The 19578-nt window shown below is 55.6% G+C and overlaps 2 protein-coding genes across 5 annotated transcripts; one reads left to right on the forward strand and one right to left on the reverse strand.

Annotated features, from left to right (window-relative positions):
• The first annotated feature begins 676 nt into the window (after positions 1-676).
• On the forward strand, positions 677-8966 carry KDELR1 (KDEL endoplasmic reticulum protein retention receptor 1). The gene is made up of 5 exons (XM_059152230.1): positions 677-941; positions 1607-1707; positions 2027-2185; positions 6773-7025; positions 8187-8966. The coding sequence occupies exons 1-5, from the start codon at positions 851-853 to the stop codon at positions 8219-8221; spliced, it is 639 nt and encodes a 212-aa protein (XP_059008213.1). The 5' UTR covers positions 677-850; the 3' UTR covers positions 8222-8966.
• A 2604-nt stretch (positions 8967-11570) lies between these two features.
• On the reverse strand, positions 11571-19529 carry SYNGR4 (synaptogyrin 4). Of its 4 annotated transcripts, none has more exons than XM_059152592.1 (6): positions 19255-19529; positions 18283-18479; positions 13403-13640; positions 12628-12726; positions 12167-12306; positions 11571-11856 (listed from the first exon to the last, which is right to left on the reverse strand). In XM_059152592.1, the coding sequence occupies exons 2-6, from the start codon at positions 18373-18375 to the stop codon at positions 11623-11625; spliced, it is 804 nt and encodes a 267-aa protein (XP_059008575.1). In that variant the 5' UTR covers positions 18376-18479; positions 19255-19529; the 3' UTR covers positions 11571-11622. The 4 variants fall into 4 exon arrangements, with proteins under 4 accessions (XP_059008575.1, XP_059008573.1, XP_059008574.1 ...); XM_059152590.1 differs by having other exon boundaries at positions 18283-18482; positions 19144-19529; XM_059152591.1 differs by having other exon boundaries at positions 18283-18482; positions 19255-19528.
• Between the last annotated feature and the right edge of the window lie 49 nt (positions 19530-19578).

Below are 19578 nucleotides of genomic sequence, written 5' to 3' on the forward strand. Positions count from 1 at the left end.
ACCTGAATCTGTGGGTCCCATGGGGAGGGAGGGATTGTGCATCTAGGTTCCTGGACCAGGATGCTGGAGGCACAAGTCGGTTGAGGTGGGACCCTAAATCTCAGGGAACTGGGCCGCCGGGGGGTGGGGGGGATGGGGGAGGGGGGGTGGGGGTGGTGCGGGGATGGTGGTGGTGGTGGTGGTGCACACTCTTGGGTCTGAGGGAAGAAAGGGGCTGAGGTTCCAGACTCTTGGGTCCTAGGGGATGAAGGCGCTGAGGATCCAGACTCCTGGGTCTGAGGGAGGGGCTAGGGCCTGCTTTCTGGTTTTTTGGGTGGATTGGACCTGGAGGCCCCTGAAAGGCCAGTGTCTGGGGCCCTGTCCAGGATTTTTAAAGCTCACAGACCAGCCTCCCGAATCCTTGACAAAGGCAGAGGCTGGGAGGCTGAGCTGCCGCCCTTGCAGAGGCACAGATCGCCCGGAGGAGCAGGCGCCAGATTTGGGAGTTTCAGATCCCATCGACCCCACAAATTCCTACCAAGCAGCCTTGGGGGTGCCTTTAGCGCCGATTCTGCAAGCTGGGAGATGAGGGATAGAGGGCGCCGGAGACCCGGAACTCCGCCCTCGGGGGCGGAGCCTCCAGCCCGACTCCTCCCCCTCCCGCCCTCCTCCCTCTTCCCAGCTCCGGCTCCGCCACCAGCTCCGGCCTCGGCTCCCCCTCCCAGAGCCCCCTCCCCGGAGCGGAGCCCACCCGAGGGCCCCTCTCCCGCCCCCCCCAAGCCCAGCCACCCAGTCAGAACATCAGCCCCGGGGGTCAGACCCCCTCCAGCCTGCCTCCCACCAGCCCAGCCCTGCCAGACCCCCCCAAAGCATGAATCTCTTCCGATTCCTGGGAGACCTCTCCCACCTCTTAGCCATCATCTTGCTACTGCTCAAAATCTGGAAGTCCCGCTCTTGTGCCGGTGAGATGCCCACCGGGGCGGGAGAAGGGGGGAGAGTGCGGGGGACATCCCAGGACTCGGGGAAGGGTTTGGAGGCACTAAGGGGACGGGTCTCCCCACCCATTCCCCCCACCCACTGCTTGCTGGGTATCCCCCTTCCAGGTCCGGGGTCACTGGAGGGTCAGTTCCCTTCCCCAGAATAGGGGTGCATACACTTGGGTGGGGGTGGCTCCGGGCACCCAATTCAGGTCCCGCGGGCCCTTCTCTGTTGGCCCCAGGATTTCGGGGCTGGGAACCGGAGCCGTGGCGGGCAGGGAGGTGGCTGGGAGTTGGTGACGTGGACCGTGGCGGCCAGGAAGGGAGCGGGAGAGCGGCGACCGGTTCCAGGGGGCTGAGGTCAAATGGGGTCCTTCCGAGGCCCCACCTTGTGTCCGGACTGTGGGAGGACCCCGAGGGGGCCGGGATTGGCGGTGAGGCCTAGCCTGGGACAGAGCCTCGGGCTGGAGTAGCTTCAGGGCCGGGCTGCCCCCTGGCTGTGGGCCGTGGGAAAGGGCCCTGCTCCGGCGGGGAGGGCGGGGAGGCCTCCAGGGACAGCTGCACTCCGGAGCCGACTCTGGGATGGTCCCAGGCGCTGGGCCTCGCTGTGCAGCCCACGCCCAGCCTACCCGCCCCCCACTCTCTCACAGGGATTTCAGGGAAGAGCCAGGTCCTGTTTGCTGTGGTGTTCACTGCCCGATACCTGGACCTCTTCACCAACTACATCTCACTATACAACACGTGCATGAAGGTAAAGGCTCTGCCCTTCCTGTGGGCCTCCCCTGCTGAGGGGGGAGCCAAGCAAGGGTCCTAGGGAGGAGGGAGTATGGATCCCAGACGTCTAGGTCCAAGGGGGGAAGGGGCTGAGGTTCCAAAGTCCTGGGTCTGAGGGAGAAGGGGGCTGGAGGTGAGGACTACTGAGTCTGAGGGAGGAGGGGCTGGGGGAGTGAGGACTCCTGGGTCTGAGGGAGGAGGGGGCCCGGAGTTCCAGACTCCTAGGTTCAAATTGCTTGGAGCCTCAGGCCCTGTGCTTTGTGCTGAAGCTCGCTTCTGGTCATCCCCCTTGGCAGGTGGTCTACATTGCCTGTTCCTTCACCACAGTCTGGATGATTTACAGCAAGTTCAAAGCCACTTATGATGGGAATCACGACACATTCCGGGTGGAGTTCCTTGTTGTTCCCACGGCCATCCTGGCGTTCCTGGTCAACCATGACTTCACCCCTCTAGAGGTAGGCTACCTGGCAGGGGCCCTGTAGTGGCTGGTGTCAGAACGGCTGTTGACAGTGGACCTTCTCGAAGGCTTCCTTGTGCAGGGTTTTCTCAGACTTCCTTATTTATTTTATTTTTTAAAAGATTTTATTTACTTATTTGAATGAGGGAGAGGGAGCACAAGCAGGGGGAGGGTCAGAGGGAGAAGCAGGCTCCCTACTGAGCAGAGAGCCTGATGCGGGACTCCATCCCAGGACCCTGGGATCATGACCTGAGTCAAAGGCGGACGCTTAACTGACCAAACCCCCCAGGTGCCCCCAGACTTCCTTATTTTAGGACATGCAAGTTTAGCACACAGGTTCGGGAGTCCGATGGTATTAATGCAGTAACAGCAGCGCTCACGGCGTTCTAGTGCTGCTCTAAGCATTTCTTTGTACAGCAGCCCCATTTTACAGAGGAGGCAACTGAGGCTTAGGGAGTGTAAATGACATGTCCAAGATTATTGGCTTAGTGAATAGCTCCAGAATTGGGAATGGGGTTTCTGGAGCCACGCTACTTGGATTTGAATCCCACATCTGCAACTTTCTATCACTGTGACCTTGGGCATGTGACTTGACTCCTCCATGTCTTGGTTTCCCTATCAGTAAAGTCCCGATTGGGTCATTGTGAGGATTTACTGATCATGTAGCATGGTCCTGTGGTTAAACACCTAGACTGTGGAAGCAGAGAGCAGGGGTGGGTCAAAGCCAGCTTCTGCTACTCAGCAGCTGCAGGACTGTGGGACTTTGGGCAAGTCTGTCATTTTGCTGGGCCTCAGTCTCCTCGTCTGTAAAATGGGGATAATCAATTCCTATTTCATAGGTTTTTTTTGTTTTTGTTTTTAAGATTTTATTTATTTACTTGACAGAGAGAGAGCACAAGCAGGGGGAGAGGCAGGGAGAGGGAGAGGGAGAAGCAGGCTCCCTTTGGAGCAAGGAGCCCAGTGCAGGATTCGATCCTATGACGCTGAGATCATGACCTGAGCTGAAGGCAGATGCTTAACTGACTGAGCCACTCAGGTGTCCATTCCTATGGTTCTAATGAGAGGTTTGTATTGGTAAAGCACAGTGTCTGGTCCTGAGTTGTAAATACTGTGTCAATGTTAATTTAATGACTGAAGTTTAATACCCTGTTGATACTTCTCCTAAAAGGCACGGTTTTCATCCCATAGCATTTGGTTTGCACCTGTACAAATTCCTGGGAACAATTTTGAGAGGGCCTGTGCTAAGTCTGTGAACTCACACTTCTTGAGGCCCAGTGGGAATCAGAAAATAGAGCAGCCCTCCTTCCCCTAGACCCTTTCTGGCCTTGCAGGAAGCTGGCCTTGGGTGGCCAGATGTGCTGATGTTTTCCACATAGATCTCAATTAGGGAGTTTTCCTAAAAGATTGAACTTTACAAATTTGCCCACATATTCGAATTATATTTCTTTTTTTATTTTTAAGGATTTTTTTTGTGTGTGTTGTTTTTTTTTTAATAATCTCTACATCCAACATGAGGCTCGATCTCATGACCCTGAGATCAAGAGTACTGTGCTCTTCAGACTGAGCCAGCCAGGCACACCTCAACATTTTTTTTTAAAGATTTTATTTATTTTTTTGTCACAGAGAGATATCACAAGTAGGCAGAGAGGCAGGCAGAGAGAGAGGGGGAAGCAGGCTCCCTGCTCGGCAGGGAGCCTGATGTGGGGCTCAATCCCAGGACCCTGAGATTATGACCCAAGACGAAGGCAGAGGCTTAACCCACTGAGCCACCCAGGCGCCCCAAAATATATTTTCAAAAGCACCGTGAAGGCCAGACAAATTTGACCAAGGGAAGCATTGGCTCACAGGTCCCAGGAATGTCAGAAGGAGGCTGTACCGTGCTGTGGCGGGAACCCTGGGCTTGGCTGTAAGCCCTGGTCTTTGCAAGCATACCATCCTCACCACTTTTCTGGACCACTTACCCATTCTGCAGATGAGGAAATAGAGGCTGGGGGAACGAACTGGGGCTTACTCTAGATGAAGGTGGCCAGGCTAGAACTCAGGACACTTGACTCCAGCTTTTGCAATTCCCTCACTCAGAGCGGGGAGGTCACTCGTGCAAAGTATTGGCACCCATGGTGTGTCCTGCTCTGCACTGGCTGTTCTAGATACCTCATCCTCTGCTCCCTTGGCCATCCAGGACGCAGACATCCTCATCCCCATTTCTTAGAGCACTAAGGAGAGGCTTAGAGGGGAGAGCTCACAGGATTTGAACCCTGGTCCACCACCCATGCTGTTACCTGGTGCATGCTAAAAAAAAAAAAAAAAAGATTTTTAAATTATGGAAGAAAATTATTCTTCAAGAATTGAGACATCACAGGGCATCTGGGTGGCTTAAGCATCTGCTTTCGACTCAGGTTATCATCCCAGGGTCCTGGGATTGAGGCCCATGTCAGGTCTGCTTCTCCCTCTCCCACTCCCCCTACTTGCGTTCCCTCTCTCACTGTCCCTCTCTCTGTCAAATAAGTAAATAAAATCTTAGGGAAAAAATAAAAAGAATTCAGACATCAGGAATAGAGAAATTAACATGATGAAAATATGATCTTCCCTCTCCTCTTCTGTCATAATTCTCTTCCCTAAGATTGATCCCAGGGGTAACAGTTGGGCGTGCATCAATTTAATGGGTACATTTTTTTGAGAGCCTTGATATGCTTGACTTGCTGAGAGCGGTGCTGGAGGATTCTGAGTGATCACGGGAGCAAGCGCTGGAGTGCCTGGGCAGGAATCTGTTTCTATCCCTATTGTAGCTGTGCGACCTTGGGCCTCAGTCTTCTTTGTGTAATGGGAATAACAATAGGATTCAGCTCCTGGGAGTAAGACATAAGGTGGTAGAGCAACACCTTGGGTATGGTAAATGGTGGGTGAGCATGAGATGTTCCCCCCTTTTCTCCCATAGACCAAAATAACAGGGGAAGAGCATCACCCGCCACCTGGCCTTGTGCTCTGAGGGGAAATTTCGGTGGGTGTCCGACCAAAAGTCACCCAGGTGGGACTTTCAGGTGGCTGAGGACTGAGAAGGAGCTGACAGATGTCTGTAGTCTCCCTTCCCGCTCCTACGATCCCTGTCCTGCTCACAAGTGATGATTGTCACTGTTTTCTAAATGGTGGCCGGTGACAGACAGGCACACGGGTTGCTGGCTCCCGTTCACTCACACATTCATTCAGGCATCAAATAGGTGCCTGGCTCTGTGGCCATGGGGTGAACAAGATGTGGGATCTGGGCCTCGTGGAGCTCGCTCTTGTTCTGGTGAGAGCTAAGAAGGAGGACAGAAGGGGGGTGATGTGACAGTCCTAGGGGTAGGAGGAGGAGCACTGCCTCCACACCCTCACTTCTCATCCCAGCTGTGTTGCTTCCTAGCCACGTGCTCCTGGGCTGATCTCTGGGCCTCAGTTTCTTCATCCATAGAATGGGGATGCCAGTGATGGGATCCCCTTGCTGGGGTGGTGGTGAGGATTAAATTGTGGGGGAACAGATGACACGGGCAGAGTGGTGTCTGGCACACGGTGAAGGGAGGTCTCTCAGAAGCGATAGATCAGTGAGGCAATAAGGAGGGTGGAAGAAGCCAAATATGACAGTCTGTGGAAGAGCTGAGGGAACAGCAAGTTCAAAGGCCCTGGGGCAAGAAGGAGTGTGGCGTGTTGGAGGACCAGCTGGAAGGCTGCCTCTTGGAGAGCAAGGGAGGGAGTAAGGCTGGAATGGGCCTTAAAGGCCACTGTTAGGAATCTGGAATTTATTCTGGTTGTGATAAGCAGCAGTGACTGGACTTTAAGTCAGGGAGTGAGAGAACCTGATTTATCTCTCTAAAGATTTTGCATTGAATGTCATCCCAGCAAGGGTGGGAAAATTAGCCCCATTTTAGAAATAAGGAAACGGAGGCTCAGAGAATCTGGGTCTCTTGTCCAAGGTCTCATAAAAGGGAAATCTCAGAGCCAAGATTCCAACCCAGGGTGCCTGGGTGGCTCAGTGGGTTAAGCTTCTGCCTTCAGCTCATGTCATGATCTCAGGGTCCTGGGACCGAGCCCTGCGTCCGGTTTTTGCTCAGCGGAGAGCCTGCTTCCCCATCTCTCTCTGCCTGCTTCTCTGCATACTTGTGATTTCTCTCTCTGTGTGTCAGATAAATAAATAAGATCTTAAAAAAAAAAAAAAGAGAGAGAGTCCAGCCCAGTCTGCCTCTCAGAGGGGCACGACTGCAAAGTACTCAGGAGCACTGCCTCCACACCCTCACTTCTCATCACAGCTGTGTTGCTTCCTAGCCACGTGCTCCTGGGCTGATCTCTGGGCCTCAGTTTCTTCATCCATAGAATGGGGATGCCAGTGACGGGATCTCCTTGCTGGGGTGGTGGAGAGGATTAAATTGTGGGGGAACAGATGACACGGGCAGAGTGGTGTCTGGCACACGGCGAGTGCCGGGTCAGCACTGCTGTCCCTGTTCTTTCTCCACCGTCCCTGCGCCGGTGACTGCGAGGCCGTCCACCGCAAGCTCCCCCACCCTGTCCCCCACTGCCTCACCCCGCTGTCCATCCCTGCTTCTTGGGCTCTGCACAGATCCTCTGGACCTTCTCCATCTACCTGGAGTCGGTAGCCATCCTGCCCCAGCTGTTCATGGTGAGCAAGACGGGGGAGGCCGAGACCATCACCAGCCACTACTTGTTCGCGCTGGGCGTCTACCGCACGCTCTATCTCTTCAACTGGATCTGGCGTTACCACTTCGAGGGCTTCTTCGACCTCATCGCCATTGTGGCGGGCCTAGTCCAGACTGTCCTCTACTGCGATTTCTTCTACCTCTACATCACCAAAGGTAGACTGCGTGGAGGGCCAGCCGCAAGGCATCCTGTCCCATCCCCAGCTCCCGTCCCCAGCTCCCGCCCTGCGTGGGGCCCAGGCTCTGTCTCCCTAGCCCTGCAGCCTTCCTCTCCTGGCTTCTGGGGCCCCCGGCTCACTGCCTTCCTAGGAGTTTGGACCTCCAGCTCCCGCCTACCAAAGCACCAAAGCATCATACTTCTAGTTCTCCTAGCCCCTGTGTCCCTGGTAAAGGAACAGCAAGGCATCCGGGGCCTGGGGTCCTGCTGTCTACTGCAGACTAGCGGCCTCCCGTGACCCCACAGTGAGTGGGCGTCCCTCTCCCCAGCTCCTGGGCCTTTGGAGGATGAGGAGACAGGACAAAAAGAGGGCAGGAGAGGCCTCTGACGTTTCTGCACTCAGAATCCATCCTAGGCCTTCCTCTCGGCCTCAGGTTCCAGATCCCATGAGAAAAAAATCAGAATTCTATCTCCCCAACCCCAGCAGCGCTCAGAGAAGGGAGAGCCTCCTCTCTGCTGCTTGGTCTCTGTCCTCACCCTCCGGGACTCAGGCCCACCACGGTTCATACACTCATTCCTTCAGCCATCCAGCAAACGTACTGAGCACTTTGCTGTGTCCCTGCCAGGGCTAGGCTCTGGGTGAGCAGCGGAAGGGAGAAAGGCTGCCCTCCCCTCCCCTGTGTTCTAGGCGGGGCTGGGGGAGATGGTGTAGGACCAAGGAGAGAGAGCTGGTTACAGACAGCAAGAGAGAAGGAAACCAGGGATGGGTCGGGGAACAACCAGGGGGTGGGGCGAGGGGAGCGGTCTGAGGGGGGGACGATGGAAGCAGGGAACTGAGACACGAAGAGCCGGTCAGTATGAAGGAGAGAGGGGACAGTAAGGGCAGAGCGTGGAGACAGCCTGCGGGCCCTCTGGATTAAGGCTAGGCGGGTGGGGGGGTGAGTGATGGCACCTGGCCAGCCCTCCTGGGCCTTGGACCCTGTCCTTTGGAGACCCCTAGGTGCCTCTTGCCTGCACTGCTCAGCCCAGCCCTGGGCAGTTAAGGCCTGTCCTCCCCAGCTCATGATGCGGGGTCCCACGGCTGACCTTCCAGCCCATGTTGGAGGCTGTCCCGTCCACAGGGTCTCTTGCTAATACCTGCCCCCTCTGTCTCCTTGCAGTCCTGAAGGGGAAGAAGCTGAGTTTGCCGGCGTAGCCCTGGGCCCGGCCATCCCTCTCCTCGGCGGCCCCGCGAGAGGCAGAGGAAGGCAGCGAAAGACAAAGAGCCTTCCCGTCCAGGGGTGACTTTTTAAAGAACCAACCTCTCCGCACTCCCCAGTCCCCCTCCTGCCAGGTTTCAGGGGGGCGGTGGAGGACCCAAGTCTTGGGGAGCTCAGGACCTGGGGTGTTTGTAGTTTTTTGCCTTTTAGAGAAGAAGAAAAAAAAAATCTTTCCACTATTTAGTTTTTGATTCTGATGACTCCCTTCTCTTCTACTCTCTGGCCCCCGATTTTTATAAACTGTTTTTGAGTGTCCTGTGGGGCGGGGCAGGGTCGGAGATCTTTTCCCTCCCCCAAGCCCCTCGGCTTCCTTCCAGATCCTACCCCCAGCCCGCCAGTTGCCAAACACTAACCTTGCACATACCCACCTGTCTGACCTCCCACCATGGCCAATTATACAGACTCCCCGCCAACCCCCCCAAAAGTTCAGGACTGGGGAGAGGGAAGAGGGGAGGAACAGTCTCCCTGATTTTTCAAGATAATTTTTTTCCAGAGTTTGGATTTTTTGGTCTTGCCCTCATTTTTTGACAATTTGGGGGAGGTGGGGGTGCGGGGCCGGACGTGGCAAAGGGGGTTGGCCTGAGGGTCACTGTGGCTCATCAGCCACATTTTTGTACAGAATTGATGGTTGATTCTTTGTTCTCTTGAAATAAACCGAGGAAAATGATGCCTCTTTCGCTACTCCTTGCCCTCTCTCTGGTGTTTTTGGGGTCCCTCCCGTTCCTCCGCCCCCGTCTGCTTCTCCTTCATCCCGTCAACAGCCTGCAGGTGACTGAAGCCTAGGGAGGAGGCAGGTGAGAAGCTGGGCTCCCCAAGACTCTGAGCTGCACCCTCACTCCTCATGGCTGTGATGGGGAAGAGGTTTCGGGGGGCAGGGGAAGGAAAATCTTGAAGATTCTCTTTATCCTGGCATAGAGCTTCCCTGGCAGTTCTCCCAAATCCCAGGACTGCCGAGAGCCTTCCAAAACACGTGATTTAGAGGTCACCAGCGGGCAGCCCCTGTCCTACCCTCATCTGCCATTTTGTTGAGCCACTCTGTTTTCTTTGAATGAATGAATGAATGAATGAATGAATGAATGGAATCTGTTGCCAGCCTTTAGAAATCAGATTTTCACATTGAAACCTGGATTGCTGGCTTCTCTTGGAAAAGACTCCATCACTCTGACAAGGCCGAGTCCTCACTTCCGGGCGGCAGCAGATGGCTGGAGCCGAACTGATAGGACGAGAGCCTTCCATCTCAAACCCCGGGACTTGGCTAAGGGGTTGCTCCCATTTATTTATTATCCGGCCGACACTGGTGTTTTTTGTTTTTGTGTGGTGGACTTAGAAGAAAAGCCAAATATTTTGGCTCCCTCCAGATTGGCTTCACATCTGGCCTCTTACTTCCTTCACTTGCGTTACCTGCCTGGACCTTGTCAAGCTCTTGGAGTTTTGTCCCCTGGTTCGGGCAGACGCCCTAGATGTCTGCTGAGACCTTCCCGAACCATGCTCGGTTCTGTCAGACGGCTTGGATACTTCAGCAGGCGGGAAGCTGGCGTTTCCCGACCCTAAGTGCCAGGCAGGGTGCGTTGCATGGATGAGGCCGCCGGACCCCCAAAAGCACCCCTAAAGGGGAGTACTTTGTGGAGGAGGAAATCAAGGCGTAGGGGCAAGTGGCAGAAGTGGTGTTTGTCCCTGAGCTTCCTGATGCCGCAGCCCGTGCATTTCGCCACCTCTGTGGTTTTTCAACTGTTTTTGTTTCCTTGTAAGCTAAGGCATCCTCTGTTGACAGGAATTTTACCCAGAAGGCTGAGAGGAAAAAAACGCAGGAGGATGGCTGCTTGGGCCATGATTTGGGATGTGGAGGTGGCCCCTTTCTCTGTGCCATCTCAGCACCATCAATCGAAATGTGGTCGAGTCTTTAGTTTTTCAGCCAAGCCAGCTTAGCCAGGAGAGATGAAGGGCTATATCCCAGCTGATCGAGCTAGCAGCAGAACGAGGACTAGTGCTCAGAGACCTCCTGTTTCGAACCTCGGAACATGACCCGCTCCGCTGCGCGGCTGTGGTTTTCCCAAGATGCCCACAGGGACCACATCCTACTTGTTTTCCTACCTTCAGGAGTGAGCACGAAATAAAATAAAAGGGACCATAGAACCCGCATGGGACGCCCCCACTCTCGGCTCGTATCCCTTTGTCCAGTTGGTAAATGAACGCTCTGCGGGTCCCAGTGGCCCTCATGTGGGTGTTTTGTTTGGCCTGTGTAACATTAATAGTTTTTCTTGCTAGTCATTGCCTGCGAACTCCACATAAAAAGAAATGGATTTCTGATTGTTTGAGGGAGACCAGAAGGTTCTAGAGCTTTGCTGTGTGATACAGTAGCCTTTGGCTCCTTGCAACCATTAGCGCCTGAAATGCGGCGGGTCTAGATCAATGGGCTGTCTGTGAATTCCAGAAATTTTGTAGGAAAGAATGTAGGAGACCTTGATTTTTCTACTGATGACATGTTGAAAATAATGATAAAATTTTGGATATATTGGCCTAAATAAAATCTACAAAAGCTAATTTCACTTGTTTCATCCTACTTTTCCTAATGTGGCTACTTGACCATTTAATATTCTGAAACTGCCCCAGGCCCCCTGGCTTGATTATATTCTAATTGGACAGTGCCGTGCTAGACACCCCAGGCCCGCGCAGCTGAATGGCGGATGCTGAGTGAAGGTTTCCTCTCCACGACACGGCCCCTGTCCCTACTACTCCCTTAATGAGTGCTTCACTCACTGGGGTCCCTGTTCGGCTTGTGTCTGAGTCCCCAGTTACCTTCTGGATTCTAGAATAAAATCCCTTCCTCTTCCCTAAGACAGTCTCGCAAATGTTGACAGACAAGGATCTCCCCTGATCTCATTCACGCACTCATGGCCCCCTGTTCCTTGGTTTTGAGTTGGGTCCCTTGTCACTGGGGTGAGTGGAAGGGCTGCTTCCAGTGTTGGCTCTGGATCCCCCTAGTGCTCTCTCCACGGGCAGAAGACTTCTCTCTCTGCATGTGAACTTGCCCGACCACGCATCGGACCGCCTTGCACCTCCTTCCTCTGGTCAGAGTGAGGATCGAAGGGACCAAAAGGGATGTCCCCTTCCTGTCACCGGGGTGTGCCATCATCCCGGGGGTACCAAGATGGAGAGTCTGGGATGCAGTATGGGAAATGTGGCCCCCTGCAGAGACCCTGGAAATGGCCTCATAGGATTTCTCCCCACCCCGGCCACTCAAAAGATCAGAGAGGAACAGACACAAAAAGGACCGAGGGCTGTTTTCAGAAACCTTCTGGAGGGAGGAGTATCTCTTTACTGATGTGGAGGAGGATGTTCAGTTGTCGGTCATCATAGCAAGGCGGGGGGCCTTTGGGGTGGTTAGATAGGGGGACAGGGCAGAACTGGCATAACTCAGGTTGTTGGGGCCAGCTGTGGGCGTGTTAACAGGGCTGGCAGCTGAGGGCGGGGAGAGGGTGGTCAGCACCACACCACCCTCATCCAGGGAGCGCTTGTAAGGGACTGCAGTGTCATTCCGGAGGTCCTGGAGGGCCAGGTAGGCCTGGAATATCTGTGGGCAGGAAAGGGCATGCCGGAGGCTGGCTTGGGTTAGCCAGGGGAGGAGAGGGACCGGGGTTGGGAACCAGCTTAGGAGGGAGAGCAAGGTATGGTTGTGCTCACTGCTCACTGCACAGCACAAGGGCACCCAGCACGATGCACAATGCTGAGCCTCATCTGAGCTGCAACTTCTTTACAAGTTGCCCAGTCACAGGAAAGACGAGCAGAGGCCCCAGGAGGAGCCCTCCCCCACCCCCAGGGGAGCTGAGTGTGAGAAAGTTCTAGCCCCCCAAGCCCTGCCCTCCGAGGGGGTGCATCCTCACCCAGATGAGGATGGAGAAGAAAGCGAAGGTGATGGCGGCCTTGGCGCTGCTTCTTCCCAGGAGGAACCCTTTGGGTGAAGAATGCTGCCACTGGTTAGCCAGGAAGCAGAAACCCACGAACCAGATGCCTGTCCACAGGACTGGGGGGTCGCAGGAGAGAAGAGGGGCAGGGGGAATCTGGCTCAGGAAGGGTTCGGCTGGGGTCTGGCTGGATGGCCTCTCCCTCCCAGCCCTCCAGAAAGCACCCCACTGGAGAAGCTGGGCTGTCCCCTCCTGGAGCCCAGAGCCGTTGGCCACGTGCTGTGTTTCGATCAATTAAAATTGGATTTAAAAATGCAGCTCCTCTGTTGCACTGGCCACACCTGAGGTGCTCAGAGGCCCCATGTGGCCAGCGGCTCCCCTACTGGGGAATGCACATATGGGACATTACCATCTTCACAGAAATTTCTGGATTCATTTACCTTTGAGGGCCTTCCCAGCCTGAGATGCTGGGATCCTGCAGATGGGGAAGAGGAGGTGGGGACAGTTGAGATCAGACCAAGAAGAGGGAGCCCCAGGGCCTGAGGAAAAGGAACTCATAAGGGGAGACCGTGCTTTGCAGGCCAGAACTGCCATTCAGCAGCCCTGTGCCCAATTACGTAATCTCTTCCAGCCTCAGTTTCCCCCTCTGCAACATGGGGGTAGGAGCAGGACTTTGCTGCTCAGGTGGGTCTTCATTGTGCATGGGATGAGGCACGTGGAGCCCCTGGCTCTTTGCCTGACATGTGGGAAGTGCCCAGAAAAGGGCAATGCTACTCCAGGCCTCCTCTCTCTTATTTCATGCTCAGAAAAAGCCCTGCGTCGTGGGGGTTTTCATCCCAGCTTCTACTGAAGCTCAGAGCAGCTCGAGCCACAGGAGTGGAGATTTCAAACTCAGGTCTGCCTGGCTCCGTGCTGGAGCCCCACCTCCGGTCCCCGGGGGGCTTTTCAAGGAATGTTCTGTGAAGAAGGGAGGTGAATGCGAGGCAAAAGCAGGGCAGGAGGGAGGCTTCTAGAATTAGCCTGGGGGTCAGAAGAGGTGACCCTTACACTGAGTCAAAAGGATGAGTAATAATTCCCTGGGGGGAAACAGCAGGTGCACAAGAGCTTCCAGAAAGGGAGGAGGGAGGCCTCAGGTCACGTGTGGAGGACGGTGGGCCGGCAGGGTGGAGAAGGGAGGGGTCCCCAGGGCCCCAGGGTGGAGCAGGGGGCGCTCACCAGCCAGGATGAAGTCCAGCAGCTGGAACGCCGTCTTGAAGCGGGCGCTGCCGCCACGGCTCTCGTGGGCGTCCAGGGCGAGGAAGGTCAGGCAGCTGAGGAAGGCCAGGAGGCCGGCTCCCACGGCGAAGCTGCAGGCCACGTTGTTGCTGTTCAGGACGCAGTGGAGCGTCGAAGACTCGGTCTTGTTCTGGTAGCCGTCGGTCAGCAGGGAGGAGAAGACGATGAGGGAGAAGACCTGTGGGCGCAGGAGGGGGTTCCCAGCCGGCCCACGTGGAGCTCAGCAACCACCGAAACTGCACCTTCTCCTGGGTCCCCGTCGAGGAGCGGTGGGCCTCGCTCCCCTCCTTGTCACATCCTCGGGGCCTCCAAGCCTGTCTTTATTGCTCCTCACCCCTCTTCCCTCCATCTTAGTTCAGGTCTAGGCCCTCCCCACTGGAACCTCAACCCCGCCTCCTCCCTGGCCTCCCCGCTTCTAGTCTTGGCCCACAAGCTCCCATGGAGGTCCTTTCACACCCTTCCCTTCTCCGTGGTCTGTACTGGTCTCGCTCCTCCAACTCCATCTTTCTCTCCCCACTCTCGCCCCCATCTCCCACCTCCCCCATGCTTCCCTTCTGCCACCCCAAACAGGTACCTGCCACCAAACCCGGGGGCCTTAGCGCAGAGCCTGGGACACGTGAGGAGCTCCAGAAGCATTTGCTACCCACGAGTATCCTCTGCCTGCCCGCCCTTCCTTCTGCCTGTGACTTCTTCCTCCTCCCTCCCCGCTCACCTGGTTCCTCTGAATTTGTTCAAATAAATTTGTGAAGTATTCCAAACACACACACGGAAGTACAGGGAGAGGGGTGTCAGGTGCTCAGTTGTTAAGCGTCTGCCTTGGGCTCAGGTCAAGACCCCAGCCACCCGAGGACGTGGGTAGTACTGCCAGCCCCATTTCCTTAGAGAATGGAACCAAGGCACAGAGAGGCCAAGGAGTTGTCCCAAGCCAGTCAGCTGGCAGGTGCCAGAGGCTGGGTTTGGATGGAAGCTGCCCAGCCCCAGAGCCAGCTTGAAGGCCCAGCTCTAAGGCCTGAAGCTGAAATCAGCTGTCTGGAGGGCAGGGGTTCACAGCAGTGCCACTCAGGGAAAGCTCCAGCACTGTGACGTGGGGCAAGTTCCACACCAGCTATGGAAGGAACTGGTTGGGTAGGGGTAGTGGTTGGTGGGAGCTGCTCCAGGGAGGCATTCTGGAGTGACGCAGGGTGAGAAAGGTTGTCTGGAGGGCAATAGGGAGCCATAGCAGAGTGGTGATCAGGGGAGGGCAGGGGCAGATCTGAGCCAAGACAGACTGGACAGAGTGAGACTGGAGGTTTGGGAGGCCAGGGAGGAAGCTGTGGACCTGGGGTCTGGGAGAAAATCAAGGTTTGAGCCAGAATGGAAGTTGTGGGGGTTTAATTTAGGAGGAAATAAGGTGAGGTGTGATTTGCACATTAAAGAATAAGGAGATTTTCGGGCATACCGGGAGGAAGGGCATGGGGGGTGGTGTAAACTGTGTGTGCAAAAGCCAGATGCTGCCAATGGGGCTCCTTCAGGGACTGGAGAGAAACCCACTGGAGGGATTGAGAGTGAGATGAGGCCGAAGAAGTGGGCGGGAGCGACAGCCTCAAAGGCCTTGAACACCAGATAGGAGGGTGTAGACTTGGGAGGCATGGAAAGTGAAATTTCTTGCTTGGATTTAACTTCAGGCATGGAAGTATTCCGAGCAAAGGGTGGCTGGGATCAGACTTAGCCCTGGAGTCAGAGAAAGATCTCCAGGGTGATGATAGATTGGGGTTGGGGGCAAGACGAGAAAGAAACACACAGAGAGAGAAGCCAAGACCAAAGAGGAGATTGGAGGGAAGGCTCCGGGCAGAAATGCGGAGGCCTGAGCTGAGGTCAGAGCTCTGGGGAGGCCAGTGATATTTAGTACGTAAAATTGGACTTGGAGATTGATTGGATGTGGCGGTGTAGGGGGCGGGAGTGGAGGAGTAGGTGAGGGGAAGGAATTCACCGGAATTGGAACTCCTCCTGGATAGGGGACCCATCTCTCTATCCCCACCACCAGCTTGGACCTCAGCCAATGTGTGTTGGAGTACTTGGGACTTTCTCTGCTCCCACCCTGTATAGATAGATAGATAGATATAGATACATAGATATATACATATATGTATATATCTATTTATATATATGAGGATGGAGGAGGCAAAGGTTCAGCCCTTTAACTCCTCAGCTTGTGTCCATCCTCCTCTATCCTTCCCCTTAACTGCCCTCTCTGAATGAAAACCGTAACAGAACAATGACAACCAGTCTCTCTTTTGTCTGGCCCTTTTGCACGATCCAAAGCTGTTCACATCCATTCCCGGTTTCGGAGCAAGGAGTTCACAGAAGAGGAGCATCTCGGTCAGCTGCTTGGGGATGGAGCCAGATCGAGGACTGAAAGGCCCATCGATCACTCGAGCCCGTCTCCATGTTACCTGCTCTACCTCCCTCGCACCAGCCCCACGTGGTCGATTTCTGTTTCACAGGTGATGAATGGAAGCCATTAAGGTGGAGTGGAAAGAGCCAGGCGCGTCCGGCTCTGCCAGCTGTGTGGCCTTGGACAAATCATTCACCTCTTACAGCCTCAGTTTCCCAGGCTGTCTTGGGGCTGTGCAGAGGGGCAGGAGGCCTAGGACGGATGATGGGTCTCATGATTGGCCAGAGAGGGGACGTGTCCTCTCAAGGTCAGTCAGCGAAGGAGGGGCAAGGACTGGGCTCTGGTCCTCCTGACTTCCCAGCCTGGGGTCTGTTCATCCGCTGACCCTGGAGACCTTGGGCTGCGGTGCGAGCCTCGGGCCCTGGAGACTCAGGGAGGGGGCTCAGCTGGGCCAGAGGGACCCAAGCCCTCTGAGGCCAGAGTCCAACTTCCTTCCACGCCCTCCTTGGCCCATCCCCAGGGAAGGAGCAAAGATTCATCAGTTAAGACACCAGCTGGCAGGCGGCAGTGAGAAGGACAAGAGGACCAGCTGCCCAGAGACTCCCTACTGAGGAGCCAGGCCAGGGGGGAAGGAGGAGAGGGCGGGAGGGAGGGAGGATGGAGGCGGCGGGCAAAGTCCGTGACCAAAACGTCTGGCACAGCCCGTGGCCCTTCCCTCCCCCTTCCCCAAGCCCGTTCACACCAGCTGGGCCTCCTCCCTTGCCACCCGCTTTTCCTTCCAAAGCTTGGGAGGTGCGAGAATCCTTTGACTAGCTCGCCAGCTGGGTGATGACCTTGGCTAAGTCACTCCACCTCCATAAGTCTCAGTTTCCCCTTGGGTCGAACAGGGGTAGTTGACGGCCATGCCACTGGGTCACGGTGAGGAGCAGAAGTTAACGCCCACGACGGACTCGGAACGTGGAATTCCTAATTCCCCTCATCCCCTGGGGAGGAACGGCAATGTACGCAACTCCCCATCACCCTCAGCCCCCCAGACCCATCCCTCGAGTTGCTCACAGAACTGAGTTGTCCTAATAATAATCTCTATTTAGGGATTCAGACTTTCCAGGCCCGTGCTTTTCCATTTAGGGACAGAAACTGGTTTCACTTGCAGAACAGTCTTTCCTACCAGCAGGCCATGGGGAGCCTTTTCTCAGAGAAATCAAGTCACTTTCTCAAGGTCACAGATATAGAGCGACTGGGTACGTTATCCACCAAAAACGGGGCACTTTTGGGGATCAAGGGCGGCACTCGAGCTGATTCAACCAGGTGTGGCCCCAGCAAAGCAAGGAGTGTGCCACCCCAGGGGGGCAGTGCGTGGCCGAGCCAGGATTCTAAGGCTTCTAAACCAGGCCCTTTGGATCCTTCTCCATCCAGAGGTTCCAGAAGGGGTAGGAAGGAGAAGCTCCAGGTGAGGACCCTGGATTTGATCCACCTGTTCCCAGGACCCCAGTCAAGTCTCACCAGCAACCTGGGCCTCAGTTTCCAGCTCTGTCAAAGGAGAGCAGGGGAGTTGGCCGAGCATAAAGCCCCGAGTCACAGCTCTAACCCCTTTAGGAACTGAGGTCCAGAGAGGCACAGTGATTGGCTCCAGGTCACACAGCCAAGTTTGTGCTGAATGAAGATTTGAGCCCGGGGGTCTTGAGTCTGGGAACGTGGTAATGATCCAAAAACATCTATAAAGCCCTGGCTTGGCACACAGTGACTGGCCCACAGTGGCTATCCCATGCCTGGTATCTTAGTCCTAAGTGACACGCTGTTGTCTCCCCTCTGCGCACCTCTTCCTTCCCAGAGGAACTTGCCCCTGCTCCTGTCCTATCCCTTTGTCTGAGGGGTGCCAAATTGAAACGACTCTGGCATTTCACAGACCCCAGTTTGCATCTGAATCCCAGCCCTGCCTCTTACTGGGGGCCCTTAGCCAATACTGTCCAATGGAACTTTCCACCATGGCGGAAATGCTCTAGATCTGCACCGTCCATGTGAGGCTGGTGGGCATCTGAAAGGTGGCCACTGCGACCCCCTTTTGAAACGAACTCTTATTTTAATTAGTTTATATTGCAATAGCCACACGTGGCTTGTGGAGACCCCATTGGAGAGCGCAGCCTTTAAACAATGATGTCCTTAAAAATAAACACTGATTTGATTTTCTCCGATACTCAGTTTTCTCAACACAAAAATGGGGCTCATAGCACGTACTTGGGAATGCTGTGTCTTCCTCTGAGAGTTACTAAGCGCTCAGGGTAGCGCAGGGCCTAGAGTGAGATGCTCAGTAAGAGGGGACTTCTGTTATGAGCTCCCTTTTATTTTGTTCTCCCAATCTGGCCACTTCCAACCCCCCCCCCCCACCAACTCCCTCCACACTGTTTCCTGTCACCCATGGGGCAGTCAGGCCCCAAGAGGGCCTCACCCCTGCAATGATCCGGGTGATCGTCTTGGGCCTCTTTAGAAACTGCACGGCTTCACTGTCAGCCAGGTCCTGGAGGCTTTCAGGGATGTGCATGGCGGCTGCTCTGCTTCTGGGGTCCTGGGGGGCGTGAGCAGGGATGCTGGGTGCTGCCTGCTGGGCGCTGCCGTCCAGGGGCTCCAGGCCCACCCTGGGCTCGGCTGCTGCAAGACAAGATGGATGGTGGAGGATAGAGTCAGAGGTGTGGGCTGAAGGAGCTGCCAGGGGTCCCAGGAATGGGGGCATGAGGTAGAGGGTTCAGGGGGTCCCCCAAGAATGGGGTTATGTCGAGTGACGGGTCTACTAGGGTTGAAGGGGTTGGGGCTTGGGGGTGAAGGGGTCACCGGAGGTCCCAGAGGTGGGAGTGCAGGGCGAGAGGGTGGCTGAGGGTCCCACAAATGGGGTAAAGGGTAAGAGAGCTCCTGAGACTGGGGTCACATCTCTAACTCAAGAGCCAGGGAGCTCATTCTAAGGACTGTACTCTCTGGGTGAGAAGCCATGGGTAGGATTTTCCAGAGATTAGGGGGTACCAGAACATAGATCAGAACCCTTGGGAGGTCTGAGCCAGAGGAATCCCTTTCAAGGTTTGGGTGACAGCCCCCATAGTGGAGAATCAAGGCATCTCAGGGTGTATTTTAGGCCGGCCTCGTGACTTGGGGTTATTTTCTCAGGATAAGGGCCTCCCCTTAGAATCGAAGTCCATCTTCCTAAGAGTGCATTTCCTCCAGTTGGGGGGAGGCTGGACCTCAGATGTGTGGGGAACATGGGCTCAGAACGGAGCTCTCCCCTCAGAATTACGAGGTCACGCCCCAGGCACCAGGCTACCTTCTTAGAATCGGAGTCTTCCCTTTAAGGGCCTGGAATGGGGGTGCTGGGCTTGGGGTGATGCTGCCTGGCAAAGGGCCACCCCTACGCTGGAGGCCCGGTCTTCGTCACCTGAAGGCCGGCTCTTCCTTCCGCCCACCCTCCCCTCCTGGTCTCTGGCGCCGCCTCAGCCTTTTGGTTCCGCTTTTTCCCGCCTTTTCACTCCTCCACAGCTGATTGGCTGCGTCCAAGTCCCGCCCCCGCGCTTTTCCCGCCTACTCAGGAGCTGACACGAGTCGGGGCGTGGCCTGAGCGGACGTTGGGCTGCCCGCCGTTGGCTGGCCGCGCGCGGGAGTCCAGCCCGGCCCCCAGTTCTCCTCCGAGTCTCGCGCCCGCTCCGCCCCCTTCCCTTTGAAGCTCGCCGCCAAGGAGACACTTCCGCTGCGCACGCGCCGC

The sequence above is a fragment of the Mustela lutreola genome, chromosome 16, assembly GCF_030435805.1.
Source record: "Mustela lutreola isolate mMusLut2 chromosome 16, mMusLut2.pri, whole genome shotgun sequence".
NCBI classification, from domain to species: domain Eukaryota; kingdom Metazoa; phylum Chordata; class Mammalia; order Carnivora; family Mustelidae; genus Mustela; species Mustela lutreola.